Source organism: Fundulus heteroclitus, chromosome 2 (assembly GCF_011125445.2).
Source record: "Fundulus heteroclitus isolate FHET01 chromosome 2, MU-UCD_Fhet_4.1, whole genome shotgun sequence".
In the NCBI taxonomy this organism is placed as follows: Eukaryota; Metazoa; Chordata; class Actinopteri; order Cyprinodontiformes; family Fundulidae; genus Fundulus; species Fundulus heteroclitus.
Genome location: NC_046362.1, coordinates 37,744,373 through 37,764,793, shown reverse-complemented (window position 1 = coordinate 37,764,793; position 20,421 = coordinate 37,744,373). Strand labels below are relative to the sequence as shown.

General features: G+C 41.9%; 1 protein-coding gene across 1 annotated transcript in view; it reads right to left on the bottom strand.

Annotated features, from left to right (window-relative positions):
* Positions 1-12,576: 12,576 nt before the first annotated feature.
* tmtc2b (transmembrane O-mannosyltransferase targeting cadherins 2b) overlaps positions 12,577-20,421 on the bottom strand; it is a 125,170-nt gene continuing 117,325 nt past the window's right edge. The window contains exon 12 of the mRNA XM_036126741.1: positions 12,577-13,884. Within this exon, the coding sequence (XP_035982634.1) occupies positions 13,705-13,884 (180 nt within the window). The 3' untranslated portion in view covers positions 12,577-13,704. The remainder of the gene's footprint in view (positions 13,885-20,421) is intronic.

Below are 20,421 nucleotides of genomic sequence, written 5' to 3'. Positions count from 1 at the left end.
TGCTAAGAACAAACCAATGCACAGAGGTGCCAAAACGTTCTCCAGCTGAACAGAAACAAAACTGAAGTTATTTTCTTTGGACCTAAAGAGGAACGATATAGAGTCAGCAGCAGCAGCTTCAATTATTACAGCTACAAGCTAGAGATCAGGCCTGAAATCTGGGAGTAGTGATGGACTCAGACCTGAACCTTTAAGGACACATAAAGACCGTCTCAAAGTCTGCGTTCTACCACCTGGAGAACATTTCCAGGATTAAAGGACTGATATTCCAACGAGATCTAGAGAAACTCATTCATGTGTTTATCTTTAGTCGCGTTGATTACTGCAACTTTTTCACAGGTCTGCCTAAAAAAAACAGTCAGACAACTGCAGCTGGTCCAGAACACTGTTGCTCGTGTCCTCACTACAACCAGGAAGATAGAGAACATGGACCCGGTTCTGAAGTCCTTCCACTGGCTTCCTGTAGCTCAGAGGATAGACTTTAATTTACTTCTGTTAGTCTATAAATCACTGAACGGCTGTTGTTCCGTGTTCTCTCCATGCGTGGATGACAGCTTGGAACATTATCTGATGCTTTTTGAGATAGTTTGGGATACTATATGTTGCCACAGTGATCGGTGCTCCCCTTTTTTGACATGTTTAATCTATCCTTAGTAAATGGATATGTACCATAGGCTTTAAAGTAGCTGTTATTAAACCTTTACTTAAGAAAACATCTCTTGATCAAGATGACTTAATACATTACAGACCTGTATCTAATCTTCTTTTCCTATCCTATAAATTCTTGAGAAATTAGTTGCTAATTAAGTATGTGAACATTTACAAAGTAATGATCTATTTGAGGAGTTTCAGTCAGGCTTCAGAGCTCATCATAGCACTGAAACAGCTCTGGTGAAGGTCACTAATGATATTCTCCTGGCCTCAGGTAATGGACTTGAAAATCAACAAGAGGGATCATATTTCTCCAATTTAGCTTCCCTTCATTGGCTTCCTGTTAAATCAAGAATAGAATTTAAAATTCTTCTTCTAACGTATAAAGCCCTTAATAATCAAGCTCCATCATATATCAGAGCTATGATTAATTCAATTCAATTCAATTAAATTCAATTTTATTTATATAGCGCCAAATCATGAAACATGTCATCTCAAGGCACTTTACAAAATCAAGTTCAATCATATTATACAGATTGGTCAAAAATGTCCTATATAAGGAAACCAGTTGATTGCTTCAAAGTCCCGACAAGCAGCATTCACTCCTGGGGAACCGTAGAGTTCCCCAGGAGTGAATGTACAATGCATTCACTCCTGGGGAACAATGCAGACGACTGCCACAGGGACAGTCGTCTGCATTGTACATGGCTTTGCTGCAATCCCTCATACTGAGCAAGCATGAAGCGACAGTGGGAAGAAAAACTCCCCATTACCCTGTATGTTCCTAACACAGCACTTCGCTCTCAGACTGCAGGTCTGCTGGTGGTTCCTAAAGTCTCTAAAAGTAGAATGGGAGGCAGATCCTTTAGTTATCAGGCTCCTCTCCTGTGGAACCAACTCCCAGTTTTGGTCCGTGAGGCAGACACCCCGTCTACTTTTAAGACTAATCTTAAAACTTTCCTTTGTGACAAAGCTTCTAGTCAGAGTGGCTCATGTTACCCTGAGCTACCTCTATAGTTATGCTGCTATAGGCTTAGGCTGCTGGAGGACATCAGGGTCTATTTCTCTCTCTCTGCTGAGTTCTCCTACTGCTCTCCATTTTGCATTGTTTGTTGTTATTTCAGCTTTTAGCTTTTTGTTCTCTGTAATTTTTCTCTCCATAGAAGGTACACCTGGTCTGGCGTTCTGTTAGCTGTGACATCATCAGGGGAGGCAGATCATCCTCTATCACCATCTAACATAGAAAGTACTCCTGGGTCAATGTGAGCTTCTGAGCTTTCTGTGTTTCTGCTCTGTCTTCTCTAAGCCCCAGTGGGTGGAGGCAGATGAGCGTTCACACTGAGCTTGGTTCTGGTTCTGCTGGAGGTTCTCCTCCCTGTTAAAGGGGAGTTTTCCTCTCCACTGTCGCTTCATGCATGCTCAGTATGAGGGATTGCTGCAAAGCCATCAACAATGCAGACGACTGTCCACTGTGGCTCTACGCTCTTTCAGGAGGAGTGAATGCTGCTTGGAGAGACTTGATGCAACCATCTGGGTTTCCTTAGAGAGGAAACTTTCTGACCAGTCTGTTTTTATGATTTCATTTGGCTGACTTTGAAAAGTGCCTTGAGATGAAGTGTTGTGAACTGGAGCTATATAAATAAAGTCGATTGAATATGTAGGTGATTTTTTTTTCATTCCACAGGCCTGGCAATAACAGAGCCTGGGTGTTGCACGTGAAATTGAACTCAGCTTTCCATTCATTATGTATCATAACAATGTGGACCAGGTTAGTTTGGAAAACTTTCTTTCCTCAAAAATAAAACCATGATTTGAAAACTGCTGTTTGTATTTACTAAGTTTTCCAAATACTTTTTCACAGTTCTGTATACTGTATACACTGAATCAAACTAATCTTTGTCAGCCCACATGTCAGCCAGAAAGGGCTGTGTGATGAAAGCAATCCTTGTTTTTCTCTAACGGATGGAGCTGTTGTGTCCGTCAGGCGGCTAATTTTTAGGGTTGTTTTGCTACAGAATGTATGCAGAACCGATCAGACAACTGTGTTAGAAATGTGGCATCTGAAGAGAGCTCAGCCTTCGCACGGTTCTGTTTCCATGAACGAGACAAAACGCTGTAAACATGTCAAACTCAAGCTGTGTTTAGGAAATCACAGAAGCTCATGGAGATAAACAGAGTTACAACAGCACAGAACACAGCCGTGACTGTGACTACAAACGCTTGCCTGCATGACCTTTCTTCTGTTTGCTTTGCTGTCCGGCTTTTAAGAACGCCAATTTCAGCTTGAGACAACATACCAGAGCCTGAGAGCCAGAGAATGAGAGGGATTTCAAATCAAGTCTGTCTTGTCTCATACGGAGCCTTGTAAAGGTTTGAATATTCCTTTTTTTTTATTTTTACCAGATTAAAGCAACAAACGTTTTTACTGGAATTTTATTATTTGATAGGCCAGAACCATGGAATTATTACTTTTGATATTTTCTATGTTGTTTCTATGGTTGCTATGTGTAATTCTAACTTGTCTACATTTTCCTGTGCAGCTTTTTAAGTGAACCGCTTATAAAGGTGAGAAGTGATTTCCTTTTTAAGTTCCAAGTGCAAAGAGCAAATTTTGGCTGCATCCGAAAAGGTCTTTTGGTTAAAGACTCTTTATACGATAAGTGCGGTCCAAATAAACGGTTAATGTGTTTATATAGAGCCTTATCAGGGCCGACGACCCCAAAGCACTTTGCACAACATTCAGTCATTCACACATTCACCCATTCACAGCCTGCAGGTGAAGTGTCTTGTTCAGGTTCAACACCACGCTCCAACCGTTTGGTAAAAGGACGAAATGTTCAACTTTTCAAAATGGTCAGTTCCTGTAGCTACAAGTTTTAGTTTAACTGTACCTTAATCAGTTAAACATTGGCAAACAGATTTAATTTATAAAGCCTTTTTCCAGTCATACTGACCACTGAAAGCACTTTACACTAAAACCACAATTACTCATTTTTTCCTACTTTGTTGCTATCATAGTTTTGTTTTTTATGTCTTGTATTTTTCTTGAGAAAAGCGACTAAAAAAATCTGTCCATGGTTCCGTCATAAATAAATAATTTGTCAAACTCAGAGCATGATTCAGTTTGATTTGGCTGTAAACATATTATATGAAGACTCCTTGTTGGTGGAGCAACAAGGAGTGAAACAAAATGAAATTATAAAATATTTACCCCCCCCCCCCCCCCCCCCAAATGTTGGCTATCTGAGCATGCAGCAGAGTTACCCTTACAATCTAAGGCTGAAACAAAGAGAGCAAAGACAGAAGCATCTGGCAGCTGAAGCAGCAGCAGCTCCAGTCAGTGATCAGAAACTTTGAAGGCACTTAGATGGAGAGGAGGAGGAGGAAGAGGAAGCTATCATCCTCACCAATGAAATGACTTATGTGATCCAACAGACTGCAAGTTTTTAACCTTTAACTGTACAAATTCTCAGTTATCCAGATCACGGCAAACAGGCTTAAAGGAGCCATAAGTGAGGTGTTTACTGTAAAATCAGCCTAAATCATTCTAACTTGTCATCCGGGATGGAAGTAACATTCCGTTACCAAAACAGAGCGCAGGTATTTTATCTTGGCATAAGAGCAGCAGCCTGCAAACATGGAAGCCAGTAAGAGAAGCGGACCAGAACTAGAGCAGAAAACAACATCGTAGACCCGTCCTGTGGAAATAAAAACTCAGTGGAGTTTCACAGCAACAACGGGGCGTTGAGTAAATGGTGGGTCTCTGTGAAAGGTGTTATGTGAGTGTTGTTCAATTAAATTTTATTTATATAGTGCCAATTCATGAAACATGTCATCTCAAGGCACTTTACAGAGTCAAAATCAATCAGATTATAAAGATTGAGTCAGATTATACAGATTGGTCAAAAAATGTCCTATATAAGGAACCAGTTGATTGCTTCAAAGTCCCGACAAGCAGCATTCACTCCTGGGGAAGCGTAGAGCCACAGGGAGAGTCGTCTGCATTGTTGATGGCTTTGCAGCAATCCCTCATACTGAGCATGCATGAGGGATTGTGATTTTAACCACTAGGTGTGGTTGGTACTTATTGCTCCTTTAAATTAGAGGCAACCGGACTATCACTCAGTTTTTCAGAAAACATTTTAACACCTATCCAGGAGTCTTTGTCCGTTTTTGAGCGACTACAGGTGAAGCGCTGCTGATTTAAAGCACATGGAGGCCCATCCTCCTGGGCTCCTAAATCAACTACAGTTAGCTGAAGTGAGTTGATAGAATTGTCAAAGACGCCTGGAGAGGTGTCTAAAAATTGCCTCCAATTTAAGCCTGTTAGCTGTGACTATAACAATTATAGCTAGACCTGCCAAAATCATGAGTGCGTGCTAATATAAATATTTACTAAATCAGTTGTGATGAGGTGATGCCCTAGAAAGTATTAGAATTTAAAAAGTCTGTCCATTCAATTCAATTCAATTCAATTCAATTTTATTTATATAGCTCCAATTCATGAAACGTGTCATCTCAAGGCACTTTACAGAGTCAAATTCAATCAGATTATACAGATTAGTCAAAAGATGTCCTATATAAGATGCCATGCTGCCATGAGAAGGTTACACAGAGTCTCATCATTTTGGGCTTTTGTTGATGCATTTGGGTTTTGGTACAATTTAACTGAAACACAATCCAATCTGTTAGAAGGGAAATGGAAAAAAGAGAAACTTGGTTTCATTAGTGAGCATATGCCTTAACTAATCTGTAGTGTGAAGAGCTTTTTATCCAATTCCAGCATTCAGTCTTCATGGGTCCACACTTGCCATCAATCAAAGGCTGTGTGATTAAACTGAAATAAGGCTCAGCTCTCCTGTTAGGACCTTTTTAATTCATAATTTACAGCCTTTATTCTAAATCCATAATTACCAGAGATATTACGAAGAATCAGAAGGATTTTGCTGAAAACTTTGATCAGTCAGGCGAAGGCTACAGGTATGAAAACAATCCACAGCATTATAGTTCCACTGTGGCACGGTGAATATGTGACGTTGCTCCAGAACCGATCAAAAGACCAGAGGGAAAATGCTCAGGAAGGGTGCTACTGTCTTATTTGTTGCCTTTATGTATCGAATCACCTGAGATCAACTCTTCCAAGGTAAGCTGAGGGGTTGATGTTTATCTCTGTGTTGCCTGACACTGATCTTCTGGAGGCTTTAGGTTAAAGCCCCAAAGGAACTGAGAAATTCAGCTGGTTCTCACAAGACTTAACTTCAAATATTTTCCTGTGGCCTTCATTCGCTCTCGGCATGCAAACAGTCCATGTTGACTGACTGGGAATCCAGCTGTCATGGATCGCACCAGTGTTTTCCACATCTAGCCTCTGGAACGAATCAATTTTGCATTCTTGATGTGCGCAGGAGGCACCTGCTTCCTTACACATGCAGGCGCTCTCATCTATATGCTACACAAACACTGCAGCGTTCCAGTTTGGACCTTTATTGCTTCACAGAGAAAGCAGAGGGAGAGGGAAGACAAAGTGCATTCTGTCTACGTGGACATAAAAAAAATGGTGCCTTTTCCTGAAATGTGTTGTGTGTTCAGGAGGCCTCCAGGGTGTGCCTGTTTATAGAGCTCTGTAAATCCTCAGAGGTGGCCATTTTCAGGAGATGGGGATCTGGCTTGTGTCTTTTACTGCCCTTCCTGCTGACGTAGGACACCTGTATAAGCACGGCCGGCCAACCATGAAGAATCAAACACAAGCAAGGACGCTTGTTTATTACAGAAGCTGTTATATGAGGCAATAAAGTCAAAAAAGAGGAAATAAAAGTCTTGGAGCAGATCGCCAGCAATTAGTCACAACCTTTAATGGATTCTGGTGGATTTGTAAAGTTTGGCATTGGAACTCTAAATCTGAGCCCCCAAACTGTCATCAGTAGCTTTGGATTTTTCACAAGATGTGTTTTTAAACGCATATTGAACGTGTCACTGGTGTAAAAACTAAAAAGCAAATATTTAATGCTGGTGTGTTTAAAAGAGAGGGAGGCAAAAACCCGAAGCGTTCATTTCCTGCCGTTTGTCAGAATATTCCTCAACACGTATGTTAATCTCAGTGATAACATCTCAAACTCACTTAGTCTTGGTGTTATAAGCCTGGATTTTTTTTTTTTACAATACTAAAGCAAATGCTTTGAAATGTGTCATTTTGAGAAATGTGTTTTCATAAACTGCTAAATGTACTGTAGGTTTGTGATTTATTCTGGGAGTTTCAGTAATTGAATATTCATTTCTTGTGCTGCATCAAGCTGTTTTGTCTTAGCATGGTGTGCAGCAAAACATGGAGAAAGGAGCAGTTTCAGTTTAATACAATATTAATTCTCTAGTCTTTTTTGTTGTTGCCTTTTGTCGTGTTAGAACCATGAACCTCATTGAGTTTTTTTTTTAGGATTTTAGGTGATACACCAACACAAAGTAGTGCATGTTCTGAAGTAGAAGGAACATTGTAATGAAATCCTGTAAAGTTATGTGATCTTTTGTGTTTAGCCTCCCTGAGTGAATGCTTTGCAGCGTTCGCTGCAGTTATGGCTGCAGGTCTTTTGGGATCTGGCTCTACCACATTTACACATCTACAGACTGAAGTCTGCGTGAAACAGCTCAGGTTCAGCTACAATAGCTGGAGAGTGTCTCTGAAAAGCAATTTCTAAAATCAGTACATCTCCATTTGGATTTAGGTCTGGACTTTGACTAGGCCATCCTAGCACATGAATATGCTTTGATCTAAATCTCTCCAGTGTAGCTCTGGCTGAAGATTTTTAGACGGTGTCCTTCTGGAAGAGTTCTTCTCTGTTGAATCGTTCAACAGAGAAGAACCGTTTTAAACATTTTAACTCTTCATTCCTGTATTATTGAGATGCATCAGGACGAGTGCAGTGTTGTTTTTTTTGTCACACACAACTTTTTGCGTGTTGGTTAAAAAAGTTAATGCAGGATTCTTTTGAGTTTGAGGTTGCAAAGTGTGAAAAAAAGGTTGAATGGCAATATTACCCTCTGAGAGGCCGTGTAAGTATTTTTCAGTTTGCACAGAGCATTAGAGTAAAGTGATCTTAAAGAATGACTTCACAAAACGATGCCAGGCTTCTACATTACAAAGACCTGGAAAAATAATTTAAATGTGTTAATTGGACGTCTCATTTGCCAAAATTACCTGATTTTGTTGTGTAAAATGTACATAAATATTTTTGTACAACATTAATCCTGTTTTGGTGATTTATTTTCAGTATTTGGGGCTAATGTGAAGTTGGGAAAAGAACTCCACTGGGTTACAGTAGAACAAATTGCACAATGGCATAATGCCGCCACCCAAAAACTAATTTCCTTTCTGGACATCAAAACACTTCAATAATGTGAGGCAGAGTCTGTGTCTCATGCCGAAGCTTCATCTTAATACCTTTTCTATGAAAAATAACAACGTCTCCCGGGTCCAGAGGGAAGGACTTCTCAGCATCACGCACAGCAAACCGTGTGCTGAGCATCAAAGCGATGATAGTTCATCAGCTCACACGGCAAAACATTTGCTTGACGGATTTTCTAGATCACTGAATAATAAAATAAATCCCTTTAGTCCAGTTTGAAGTGTTTTGGAGAAAAAAATGTCCAAATGCAATAAAACACACCAAAGCCATAAAACTAGAAGACAGACTTTATTTATTTCCAAAGGTGCCTGACTCACATAATCCAAGTTTTATCTAATGCTATGAAGGATCATAAATTAAGATATTATGTTAAGGAAAATATAAAACCTGCAAGATTTGCAATTTCCTTCAAGGAAAGATGATTTCATCAACAGTGAATCTTTAAAGCTGGATATCTTCTCCTGAATATCACAACAAATTATAATGAACTAAATAAAACAAATGCAAATATTTCCAACTTGGATTTGGCTTTGGCTCGAAACAAATATGGTTTTCCTTCAATTGACCTGATTCTGTTTGCATTTGTTTAAATGATCAATAAATGTTTCTATGCCTACTGTAAAACACAGATATTTACATACATTTTATGCAAAGACACATAAGCATCTTTCCTCACTGCTGACACTAAATCAGACTAAATAAAAACATGTTCAACTCAAGCATGGAGCCACAGGGGACAGTGACGTTGTGTTGTTGACTATGCAGCAATCCCTCATACCGAGCATGCATGCAGCGACAGTGGAGAGGAAAACTCCTATTTAACAGGAAGGAACCTCCAGCAGAACCAGGACCAGTGTGAACAGCAATTAGCCACTGGAGAGCAGAGACACAAATGTGTCTGCCCCAAAGTGAAAGATTCATGTCAAAGAAGGACAAAAAACCTTAAAAACGTTACTTCAATAAAGATTATTGACATTAATCGTCATATACATAAACACGAACAGTCTGTGTCTCCTCCTTACTTTTGTCTAAAGTTAGAATGTCCTGGCAGAAGGAATCTATTAGACTCCTGGAGGTAGAGTTTCAGCTGTATAATGAAACAGCATTGAAGACACGCTGGTTTATTCACTGCATGCACACAAAAGCCCCAACAATATGGAACTGGTCATGATGCTAATGAAAAGGCCATGTGTTTGAAGGGATTCTAAAATAAAACCAGAGAACACAACAAAGTCATCTGATGATCAACAACAGATCAAGAAGGAAGGTTGGTTATGTCTGCACTGGATTTTATCCACAACATCCCACAGTTAATACAGTATGATATCTAGGAATAAACAGTATACGGAAGTCTGTGGTGCTTTAAGTTGATGTAGATGCAAAAAAAAAGTTAATAAACTTTAACAACCTTATTTGTTTGAGTGATTAATTTAGAAATTCTGAATGTTGGTGTGATTGAATCAAATTCCGGATAAAGAAGATATTTCAATTGTACTTTTTCTGCTCTTCATAAAAGTACACCACAGTCGGTTACAACCTAATGGGTTTATCTCTCTGTGCTTCCAGTATATTGATAGAAAGTTGAATGGAATGAAAAACTGCGGTATAAAAAGGTGCATGAGTAGCAAGGGCTGCTATAGCCTTGGCAGGATTGTGAAGCAAAGCTCATTTAGGAGTTTTGTTGAGATTCCCAGGGCGTGGATTCAGAACGTATGCAGAACATGGGCTACAACTGTCGGGTTCCTCGTGTTAAACCAGTCCTGGACCACAGACAACACCAGAAAAGTCTTACCTGGGCTAAGGAGGAAAAAGGGGCATTCTGTTTGGAAATGAAGGTCCCAGAGTCTGGAGGACGAGTGGAGAGGAACAGAAACCAGGCGGCCGAGGTCCAGGTTTGAGGAGCTATTTCATCTGTTGGTTCTGGTCCACTTGGTCCAATAAGGTCCAGCGTCGGAGCAGCCATGTTACCATTTTACAGCTTTTAATTCTTCTTTCTGCTGACCAGCTTAGTGGAGATGCTGGTTTTGTTTTCCACCAAGGCTTGGTACCAGCCCACACCGTCAAAGGTACCAGTACCTGCTTTAGCCACCGTAGTAACGCCACTAAACTGGCCCGACCAGAACCTCACACACAGTCCATCGACTGTCATCAAGAGGAAGATGAGAGACACCAGAACCAACACCCCAGCAGAACCTCAAGCTGATCTCCTCCAATCCATGTAGCGTTGATCCGTTTCACTTTTTGATGACACTCAACTTTAAGGAGTTGCACCTGTTCCCATAATAAAAAAAAAAAAAGATGGTTTTCAAATGTTTTCTATTGTAAAAAAACAAAAACAGAACAAATAAATCAAACCCATTTCCCAGTTTCAGAAAGTGAGGAGGACCGGTGCTCTGATGAGAAGAAGAGTCGAAGAGAGAGAGAGACGGTGTGAGCTCCGTCTGTGGATTCCAGTCAAATAAGGCGAGCTGGGCACCATGGTGAGTTCACACACACACACACACACACACACACACACACACACACACACACACACACACTTCGCTGACAGGGACGGGCCCTTTGCTCGTCGGCGGGCCCTGAGCTGAGGGGGCGGTTGGAAGCGCGGCGGCTCAGCAGCCATGTGTGCACACTGTGCTACCCTCGCATATGGGAATGTTTACATGTCTGCTTTGTTGTTCAAAGATCAAAGCGCGGGGGATGCATTTGAGAAGATTTTATGACACAGTTTGGCAAATTTGCAGGGGAGGACTTTAATGCCCCGTAAAGCCCGGTCCACAGCATGCGGGAGAACCACGTCGACTCTCATATCCCACATAAACTCAAAGGCGTCCTCACTTAAACTGCTATATGCTGCAATAAATCTTTCTCTTTAGGTTATCTGTCACCTCCGACCACAGAGTAAGGCTCATCCAGGCCGGTAAGCAGAAAACGATCAAATGATGGTGAAAAAAAGCAACACAGGGAAGACGAAAAGACCACTTCCTGCACATTGTTTGTCGTTTATTTTACAAAAAAGGAGGACAGGGCTACAAATCCTGATAATTTATACAAATACAACACATTTCAAAAATAAATTTTAATTTAGTAAACTCTCTGTGAACAAGTTTCTGCAATAGCCCACTGCTTGAGATCCCTGAGCAGAGACACAGAGTGAAACACTTCTTCTTTTTACACCTTCCCACAGACATTAAAAAATCTCGTGTTTCTTCATCAACACGTTAAATATTTACACCAGGAAGGAATGTGTGGGTGTGACTGAGGCCAGAAATCAAAGCCAACCGCTAACATTTCCTCATCGCCATCATAGTGAAGGAACAGCACCGTGGAGACGACAATAGGATCGCTACAAAGAACACCGCTTGTCAAAACCTCCTCCTCCTGAAGCGGATCGGGGTGGGGTGGGTGGGGGGGCTGGATTCTCCTCCAGAAGGACCAAAAACGCACAGAAGCTTCAACAAATTGTCTTCCTGCAGTTTACAAGTGAGAAATAACAGTGGCAGCCGATCCTGGTGACCGGTGGGACGTCCAGATCAGAACTGATGGTCAGTCGCAGTCAGAGACTTCATCAGGACCAACGGCACATGCAGCGCTGTGAAAACGTAAGTGCACCCTTACAGGTTTTATTCTCATTACTGAGAATGAAATGTTTCAGAACATCAAGCTAATTTTAAAACATAGATAACCTGAATAGATACAGAGAGCAGTTTGTAAATGATATTTTCACGGGGTTGGGGGCGATTACTTTTCACTTTGGGTCAGGTTGGTTTTGCTGGTTTTTCCCATCTAACAAATAAAATCATAATTTTCGCTATATTCATAATTTCTTTTAAATATTTAGACAGGTTATCAGGAGAAATCTGTAAAGGGGCCGAATACTTTTTCATAGCACAGTGTGAGCTTTAAAACTCAGTGGCTTTAAAGTGCAGTAAAGTAAAGCAACACCAACACAGCATGCTTCCGCTCAGTCTTGATATTTCCATTTCTAACATGCGGTTCAAGTTGTTTCTGTGCTGCATTAACTTGGAACATAAAACATTTGATGACCAGCGATGCCGCCGCTCTCTGTGGATATATGAGCACAGCGTGCCACTTCCAGGCTGTCTCTGCTGCAGACAGTCTGCAAGCTGCAGCCCCCAGAACAGTCTCTCTTTGCTGCTGTCACCACTTTAAAGGGTTGCATTGAGACGGGGAAACCCAGACTCGCTATCAACCAATCAATACACACAGGCTTTCATAAACGAGAGGTGAATATATTTAAAAAAAAACATCTACACAAGTTGCTGCCACAAAGCTGACCGAGGGTCCAGCTGGGATGAAGTCTCAGACGAGACTAAACTTCATGTAGCTGAGATCTTGATCCAGTACCGGTAGCTAGGTAGCTCTGGATATCCCTGTATATATATATATATATATATATATATATATATATATATATATATATAATAAAACAGAGCAATAACTCAGAGTGTGTTAAACTGTAGACGGACCTAAATGTGTAGGACTGGGGCAGACAAATACTCACAAATACTGTACAAACTTTAATTAAGGTGCTCTTTGTACTAAAAATACTGACAACCAACCAAATATATGAAAACTAGACAAAATATATACAACGTAGATCCAAGAACAGATTTAGGAGTACTGGAAACGCCGTGTGCTGCGTTGAAACAAGCCAACCTTCCTCAGAAATGGAGCTACAGTTTGCTGTATGCTAAAAACATGGTGGCTATATATTAGGATTTATCCAAACAGACACATTAAAATAACTATATCTGAACAGAAAGGCATTTAAACATTTGTCTTTGAACGAGGCGTGACGGTGCAGTGATCCATGTGAGACGAAAGAGTGGACATTGGCTTAACATTTGTGTTTGGCTGGATCAACTGTTCACTTTCAGCTTCTGAAGATTTTAAAACCTTAAAGTCATCACAAAGTTACTCTGTTCTTCTATTCTTGCTTAAACAGGCGAATCACAGCCTTCTGGAGGCTTTAGAGGATCTTACTGTGCTGCAATAGTTACCTTGCTTTCCCTTTTCATGCTTTCCTCTGAATACCAGGACAGCTACTACAATTTGGAATCAATACCAGGAGCTTTTTTCTTTTTTTTGTAATCTAAGAGTAAAACGTAATTTATTAGATTAGCGTAACCGACTGAGAAGGTTGAACTGCAAGGAACGAAAATCTGAATGATTTCAAAACGTTGTGTCCAGTTCTTCATTTGACTGTACCTCCTTTTCTTCATTTTCAAGAAAAACTAAAAAAAAAAAAATCTGATAGAAGTTCCTTCACCCCTCCATGTTTCTCAGGCTGGAGCGATAAACCTGTGGCCTCACTTGAACTTGAGCTGTTCTTGAATAAAAAAAAAAAAAATGAAAGGATTGTGTGAGTATATTAAATCTGCAGAGAGGAATCCAAATATCATGCAGGGCCCTTCCTAACAGCAAGCTACACTGAGCAAAGCTGCAGGCCTGAGGTGTTTGCAGAGCTCAAAGGTGATTAGGGGGGGCTGTGCAGCACAGTTGCTGCATCTCTGCAAATATCCTCTCTCAGTCTCCTCCTTCGCTTCTGGAGGAGAAAACCAAATGAGGGCACGAAGGCCAGCATTCTCCTCGGGTCTGGTGTGCAGATGGCATGTAGGCGGGATGGGAGATCTCAGGGGCCTGCGGTCCTCAGGCCTTGCTTCTCCATGATGTTCCAAAGCTTTCGCAGATTCGACTGGGTGATGGTGTCATCTGGTTTCAGCTGGAGAGCCCGGAGGTAATTGGCTTCAGCTTCCTGTAGCTTCCCGTTGAGGTGGAGAATCGCTCCGAGGTTCATCAAGGCTGCAGGGTACTGAAACAAACAAAAAGCATCATTTAGGATACAACCGTGCCATCAGGATATTTAGCTGGTGTACAGAAGATCTCTCCAGTTCACCTCGGTCCTGTGACAATTTATACCGCACCTCATAGCCCTCGTCATGCCCAGGCATCGCCATTTCATCCCTTCATCCTTCCATAATGTACCCGTGCTTAAAAATAATTGCAAGTATGTTTCTTCTACTTTATACGTCTTCTAAAAGTGCACACTCAGGTAAAAATATAAAAATAAATCAAGGTTTTTATGACGTATTTTGCTCAAATCGACAGAGAAACAGCCGTAAATTAAACATGCTAAAGGTGCAAAACCGTGGTTGCATAAGCATGAGCACCCCTGACCTTTAGAATCACCTTCTGGTTCAATATCAACATCAACGACACAGAATCTGTAGAAATCAGGTTAAATAAGGATAAGACCTTAAATAAAGTTCAGCTGTCCTCATCAGATTTATTCGACTTTTGTCCAAACGAAGGCTTTAGCTGGATGGTGCAAATGTGTAAGAGGTTACAAGGGATTTCATCGTACAAAGGTATCCGTCAGGGGAAGGGCTCTAAAAGTTCCACAGCATTAGTTATAGAATATATGGGACAATAGTGGCAAAAAAGGCCACTTTCTCTGAACTTAAGACAAAACACAAACTAATCATTCAGGAGGCTAAGAGGCAGAAAGTAGTACTCCATGTAGGAAGTAGAGCCGTGTAGCAGAATCATTTTCTTTCAAAGAAAACACCCAGACCCGGTTAGAATCCAAACCTTATAGGAGAAAGTGTGTCGTTTAGTTTGGTGCAGAAACAGATCACCAAAACACCACCTCCACAGTAAAACACGGTGGTGACGGCATCATGATCTGGGGTTCTCTTTAGTTTTGCCATAAAGGTGGAAGCAGATTCTGCTCCATTTACCAGTGGCACTTCCTGCTGCTCCTTCAGCGCTGGTGTGATCTTTGCAGGTTTCCTTAAACGGTTTCTGTCTGCTCCAAAGCTGAAGAGGGATTTTACTTTTTAGTACCCAAGTAAGGGTAAACGAATGACTTAACGAGCAGTAAATTAAAGTTCCAGAGTGACTCAGAAAGAGTCTAGAACTAAACGGGAGAGAAAATCTCAGGTTCACCTTAAGACAGGGGTACACAAACTTTTCAGCCTGCGACTAAATCTGCCAGAGACCAATGACCCCTTTTAGGCAAGAGAGATGTGGGCTTTGTTTTTGGGAAACTACGAGAAAACAGTAGTAATTTCAAGATCACTCTTACAAAATGACGCTATCTGCCCCGTTTTAAAGGCATACTATGCAACATTTTTCAGTTAATTAATGTGTTCCATACCGTTTTGGATGATTAAATGAGTCATTTCAGGTCGAACAAAGGTTTTCTCGGCCGCCCTGGGGGTGTGTGGGGGAAATACCGCACTTGCAATTGCAGGAGCCCTCGGCCCGCACACACAGGCTCAGAAGTCTGGTGCAAGACCGCGAGAGTCGGTCTTGCTTTACGGCGAGAACTCCATGTGTTTTTGCCCTGCTATTCACTACATGCACGCGCGAAAGCAACAAAGAACCGCGTGTTAACGTCAAACATGCAAGAATATCGAGTTTATTATTCTTCTTCTTTTTTTTTTTTTAATGTTGGCGAGGCGGGAGCGTGAGTTTGGCGAGGCGGCCGTGGCGGCCGCCTCACCAAGATAGCGCTGCGGGAAGCTTGATGTTCATACCTTCACTGTGTTAGTCATTGTTTGTACTGCCGTTTTTTCAACTTTTTGTTGCGTTCGCCTGTCTGCTAAGCTCAAAACAACCGCGCCTGGCTTGATGGAGAAACCAGTAGAACAGCTGAGCATCTTTATGACAGTGCACTTTTACTTTCGCCCTCTGGGGGGAGCCTCGCTGGAAAATCAAACCAGGTTGCATAGTATACCTTTAAAACTAGAGGATACCAAAGTATAACTTTACTCACTGTTTCACAAGTGAGAACATCTTTTAAGAATCAAATTATTATTAGTAACATGATGTTGAAATTATTGTGCAAACGACTGTGTGACTTTGCTGATGTAATATTTAGACCTTGTTTTCATAATATTATGACCTTATTGTCATATTTCCTTCAAAAATGTTTTATTTATGGCCATTGCAAATTAAAGAAAATAGTCAATTTCCACTCAAATACACATATTTGTGATAAGGAACTTGGATGTTTTCTAATTCTTAAAGTTGTAAATTTTCAAGAACAATAATAATTTTCCACTCTTAAAGGCATAGTCGCTATATTAAAATAGCATATCTCTGATGTTGTGAAGTAAGAAATGTTTAATCATCATTCGGATCATCTTGTGACCCCCAGGTCGTGCCTCTTGACACCCTGGAGGGTCTCGCCCCCCCCCCACACACACACACACACTTTGGGAACCCCTGCCTTAAGAGAGGTGTGGACATAGATGTCCTGACAACCTGAGACCTTTAAACGACTGCAAGGAGTGGTGAAATATTACAAAGCCAATGTGTGGGATGCTGAGAGAGTCTTGCCATAGAAGACCTAACCCTAACCCTAAAACTCCAAAACGACAAATATTGTAGTAATTCCTCAGAGTCATCTCAGCTTCTGTTACAAAGATCTGCTCCCTGCTAATGATTAAAACTGTAACGCGATGCTCTCTTTAACTCTGCAGGAACATGGAGTCATCCCAGCGGAGCCTAAACGATGCAGGGCCCTCCCTGTCAGATCGCCCAAACCGTGTTTGGGGTCGGGTTAGCGAGTCTGCCTGCCTGTCCCTGCGTCTGCTGCGTGGCCGTAGATGTCAGAGGGAGCCACCGCCGCTTTCAAGTGGCTGGAGATGTTTATTCCTGCTGGTGCCAATGGGCAAAGTCATAATCAGTGTGACGGATGAGTCATGGGGATATAAGTACAGGAAAAGTACCTCCAGTGCAATCATGTCAAGACCAAGAAGTATGCGGGCCAAGGGAGGGGCAACATCTGATCACCATTTTGGTTAGAGATGTGGAAAAAATGCCTCATCCAGCAAAGAAGCTCCTGCTCTACTGCTGCGCTTGTTGTAATCTCTGAAATTGTATTTTGTTAAATATAAGATAAGGGAATATCTTTCTTAGGAAGATATGCTTTTCCCCTGTCGTTATTAATTAAAGATGTCCGAGTAAAACAGTCAGTATGTCTGACAAACAAATCTGCTGAGCAGTTCAGTCTGGCTTTTATCATCTATGCCTTTTAACTGAGCTCGGGTCTTATTTAGACCTGCAGAAAGCTGCTCCAGCTTTTATCAGTTCCAGAGTCGACTGTCGGGCCGTCCTCTGCGCCCGTGTCCTCCAGTCGTCCCTTGGTCACCTTCAGGGCGTTCAGGACACAGCAGCTCGCCTTTTAACTCCACTCCCAGACGGGAACACGTTGTACCTGTTTTATTTTCACTACCCGTCTGTTTTAGGGTACATTTTAAACTTTTATTTGTTTTTAATAGCTGTACTCCCTCCTTTAATCCGAGTTTGTCTTCGCACCAGGTCCATGAGGTCAGTCCACATTTCCTCATGGTTCCACAGACAAAGTCCAAACGCTGAGGTGACCGACCTTTTTCTGAAGCCGCCCCTCGTCTCTGGAATCATCTTCCACCAGATCTTCCATCTATAACTCAACTCGGCACTTCTGCTTCCATCTACCTTGTTTTTAACATTTATTTTCCTTTCTTGTGTGATTTTGTTGCTATATATTGATTTCTGTTAAGCACTTTTGTGGATGTGGATAGGGCTATACGAATACATTATTGATTAAAGAAAAGCTTTTGTGTAATTGGTGATATGAAGTGCCTTACAAATATTCATATGATTTATTTCTTTTTAATTTAAAGGATTCTATTGCAATTAATGACCAACACAAACAGTGCATAGCTATGAAGTGGAGGAATAGGGTCTATAAATTTAAAATAAAAATCCAACAGGTGTATCATGGACGTCCACCTGGACTGACAGGCTGGACCAGGAGAGCATTGATCAGCGAAGCAGGAGGACCATGGTGGCTCTGGAGGAGCTGCAGAGACCCACGGCTCAGGTGGCACAAATCTAACCTGCCCAGTGCTAACCATTGCCTCACAGCAAGAATGTCCTGGGTTCGAGTCCCGGGCTCGGCAGGGGGCCTTTCTGTGTGGAGTTTGCATGTTCTCCCCGTGTCTGCGTAGGTTTCCTCTACCACTAAAGACACGCTCGTCAGGTCGGCCATTAGTGGCGCAGGCTAATCCTCCATCTGAGCTATGACATTTCATTGTATGTACCTTGTATGTATGATAAATAAAGCTCCTTATCATGGTAAATATAGAAAATGACTTCATCTAGACCGACGACCCCAAAGCACTTTACACTACAGTCAGTCATTCACACCCTGACGGTGGTGAGCTATGTTGGTAGTCACAGCTGCCCTGGGGCAGACTCACAGAACCTGCCATCCATCGCCGCTATCAGACCCTCTGACCACCGGCAGCAGGTAACGCAGGTGAAGTGTCTTGCCCAAGGACACAACGACTGAGACAGTCATCGCAATAAATAACGTTGCACACACAGAGGGAAACGTAATATCAGCAATTAATTTTTACACTCAGAGGAGCTGAGTATGAGGGTAAAACTGAGAAGTGGGATGAGCTAATACTTGGAAAATTAAAATACAAAAATATCTTTTAGGGCAGAACAAATATAATAAAAAAAATTACTCTACTGTCTTTCTGCGTGTTCAGCTGACATGAAACTTGTGATTGAATTACCGACCTTGGCTGCCAAACCTGCCTTTCCTTCATGGTGCAGAGGCAGGAGCTGTTCTTGGATTTAATGGCCCTGGTAATTCTAAACTGTTTGTGTAATAAATTACCAAGGGCTTGACCTCACTGTCCCCAGGGACACAGCACAGAATAATGCTTGGAAATGAGTTGTTCATACACATGGATATGATTTGAAATAATAGCAGCAATGAACAGACCACACACAAAGACGGTATCAAGGATCTTCAGGAGATAATTAGGAGTATATTTGATAATTAGAACTTTAATAAGGTTGTTCCGCAGACTGAGTTTATTGGTTTAAAATGTAAATTAATCATACCTGTAGGTGTATAGCCTGCTTAGCTTCTCCTGTTAGTCTACTAGCCATTTTCCTGTCTGTTTTCCAGTTAAAGGCAAAAAAAACCTAATACATTTGATCTTTTAGAAACTAAAGGTATCCTGTTAAACTGATACAGCTAATTTCTACAAGAGCTGTACGAGATGTCAGTATATGCAGAGAAATCCAGATGAACAGCAAAGAATAGAAATATCTTTTACTGTCCCTGAGAGGGGAAATTTAGGTGTACCAGCTGGAACGTTAAATGCAAATGGAAACATGCAGATAGGGTAGAAAGTATAGTGAGGAAAACATAAGGAAACAATGGCAGTTATTAGTTATAAAAAATAGCATACTCAAAAAATTTACACAGTATCTAACTGAGTTCGGTACTAATACTCGTCATCTCTTGTTTTTTTGAGACCGGGTCGCGGGGGCAGCGGTCTCAGGAGACCTCCTTCTTCCCAGACACCTCCTCCAGCTCCTCTGAGGGAAGCCTGAGACGTTCCCAGGCTAGCCGAGAGGCATAGTCTCTCCAGGGTGTCCTTGGCCGCACACTGGACCTCCTTCCTGTGGGACACGCCTGGATCACCTCCTGAAGGAAGCATCCAGGAAGCATTCAGAAGAAATGCCCGAGGCACCTCAGCTGACTCCTGTCGGTGTGGAGGAGCAGCGGCTCTACTCCAAGCTCCGCCCAGATGGTCGAGCTCCCCACCTTATCTCTAAGGGAGTACCTGGCCAGTGGCTTCTATCCGAGATCTCCTTCCCAAATTTCATGACCATAGGTGATGGTGGGAACACAGACCGATAGGTAAACCTTTCGGATCAGCTCTCCTAACCACAACAGAGCGCTGTATCACACAAATCACTGCGCCAGCTGCAGCAATTCTTCTGTCTGCTGCTCCATTCTCCCCTCACTCGTGACCCTGAGACACCTAATAGACACTTTCCAACGATGAGGTTAGTCTTGCCAGAATTTGCGAGTGAGAGATGGTGGTTCTACTGGTGGTTTCTAGAGTCTCTAAAAGTAGAATGGGAGGCAGATCCTTTAGCCATCAGGCTCCTCTCCTGTGGAACCAACTCCCAGTTTTGGTCCGTGAGGCAGACACCCCGTCTACTTTAAGACTAATCTTAAAACTTTCCTTTGTGACAAAGCTTCTAGTCAGAGTGGCTCATGTTACCCTGAGCTACCTCTGTAATTTTTCTCTTCATAGAAGGTACACCTGGTCTGGCGTTCTGTTAGCTGTGACATCATCAGGGAGGCAGATCATCCTCTATTACCATCTAACATAGAAAGTACTCCTGGGTCAATGTGAGCTTCTGTGCTTTCTGTGTCTCTGCTCTGTCTTCTCTAACATAGAAAGTACTCCTGGGTCAATGTGAGCTTCTGAGCTTTCTGTGTCTCTGCTCTGTCTTCTCTAACATAGAAAGTACTCCTGGG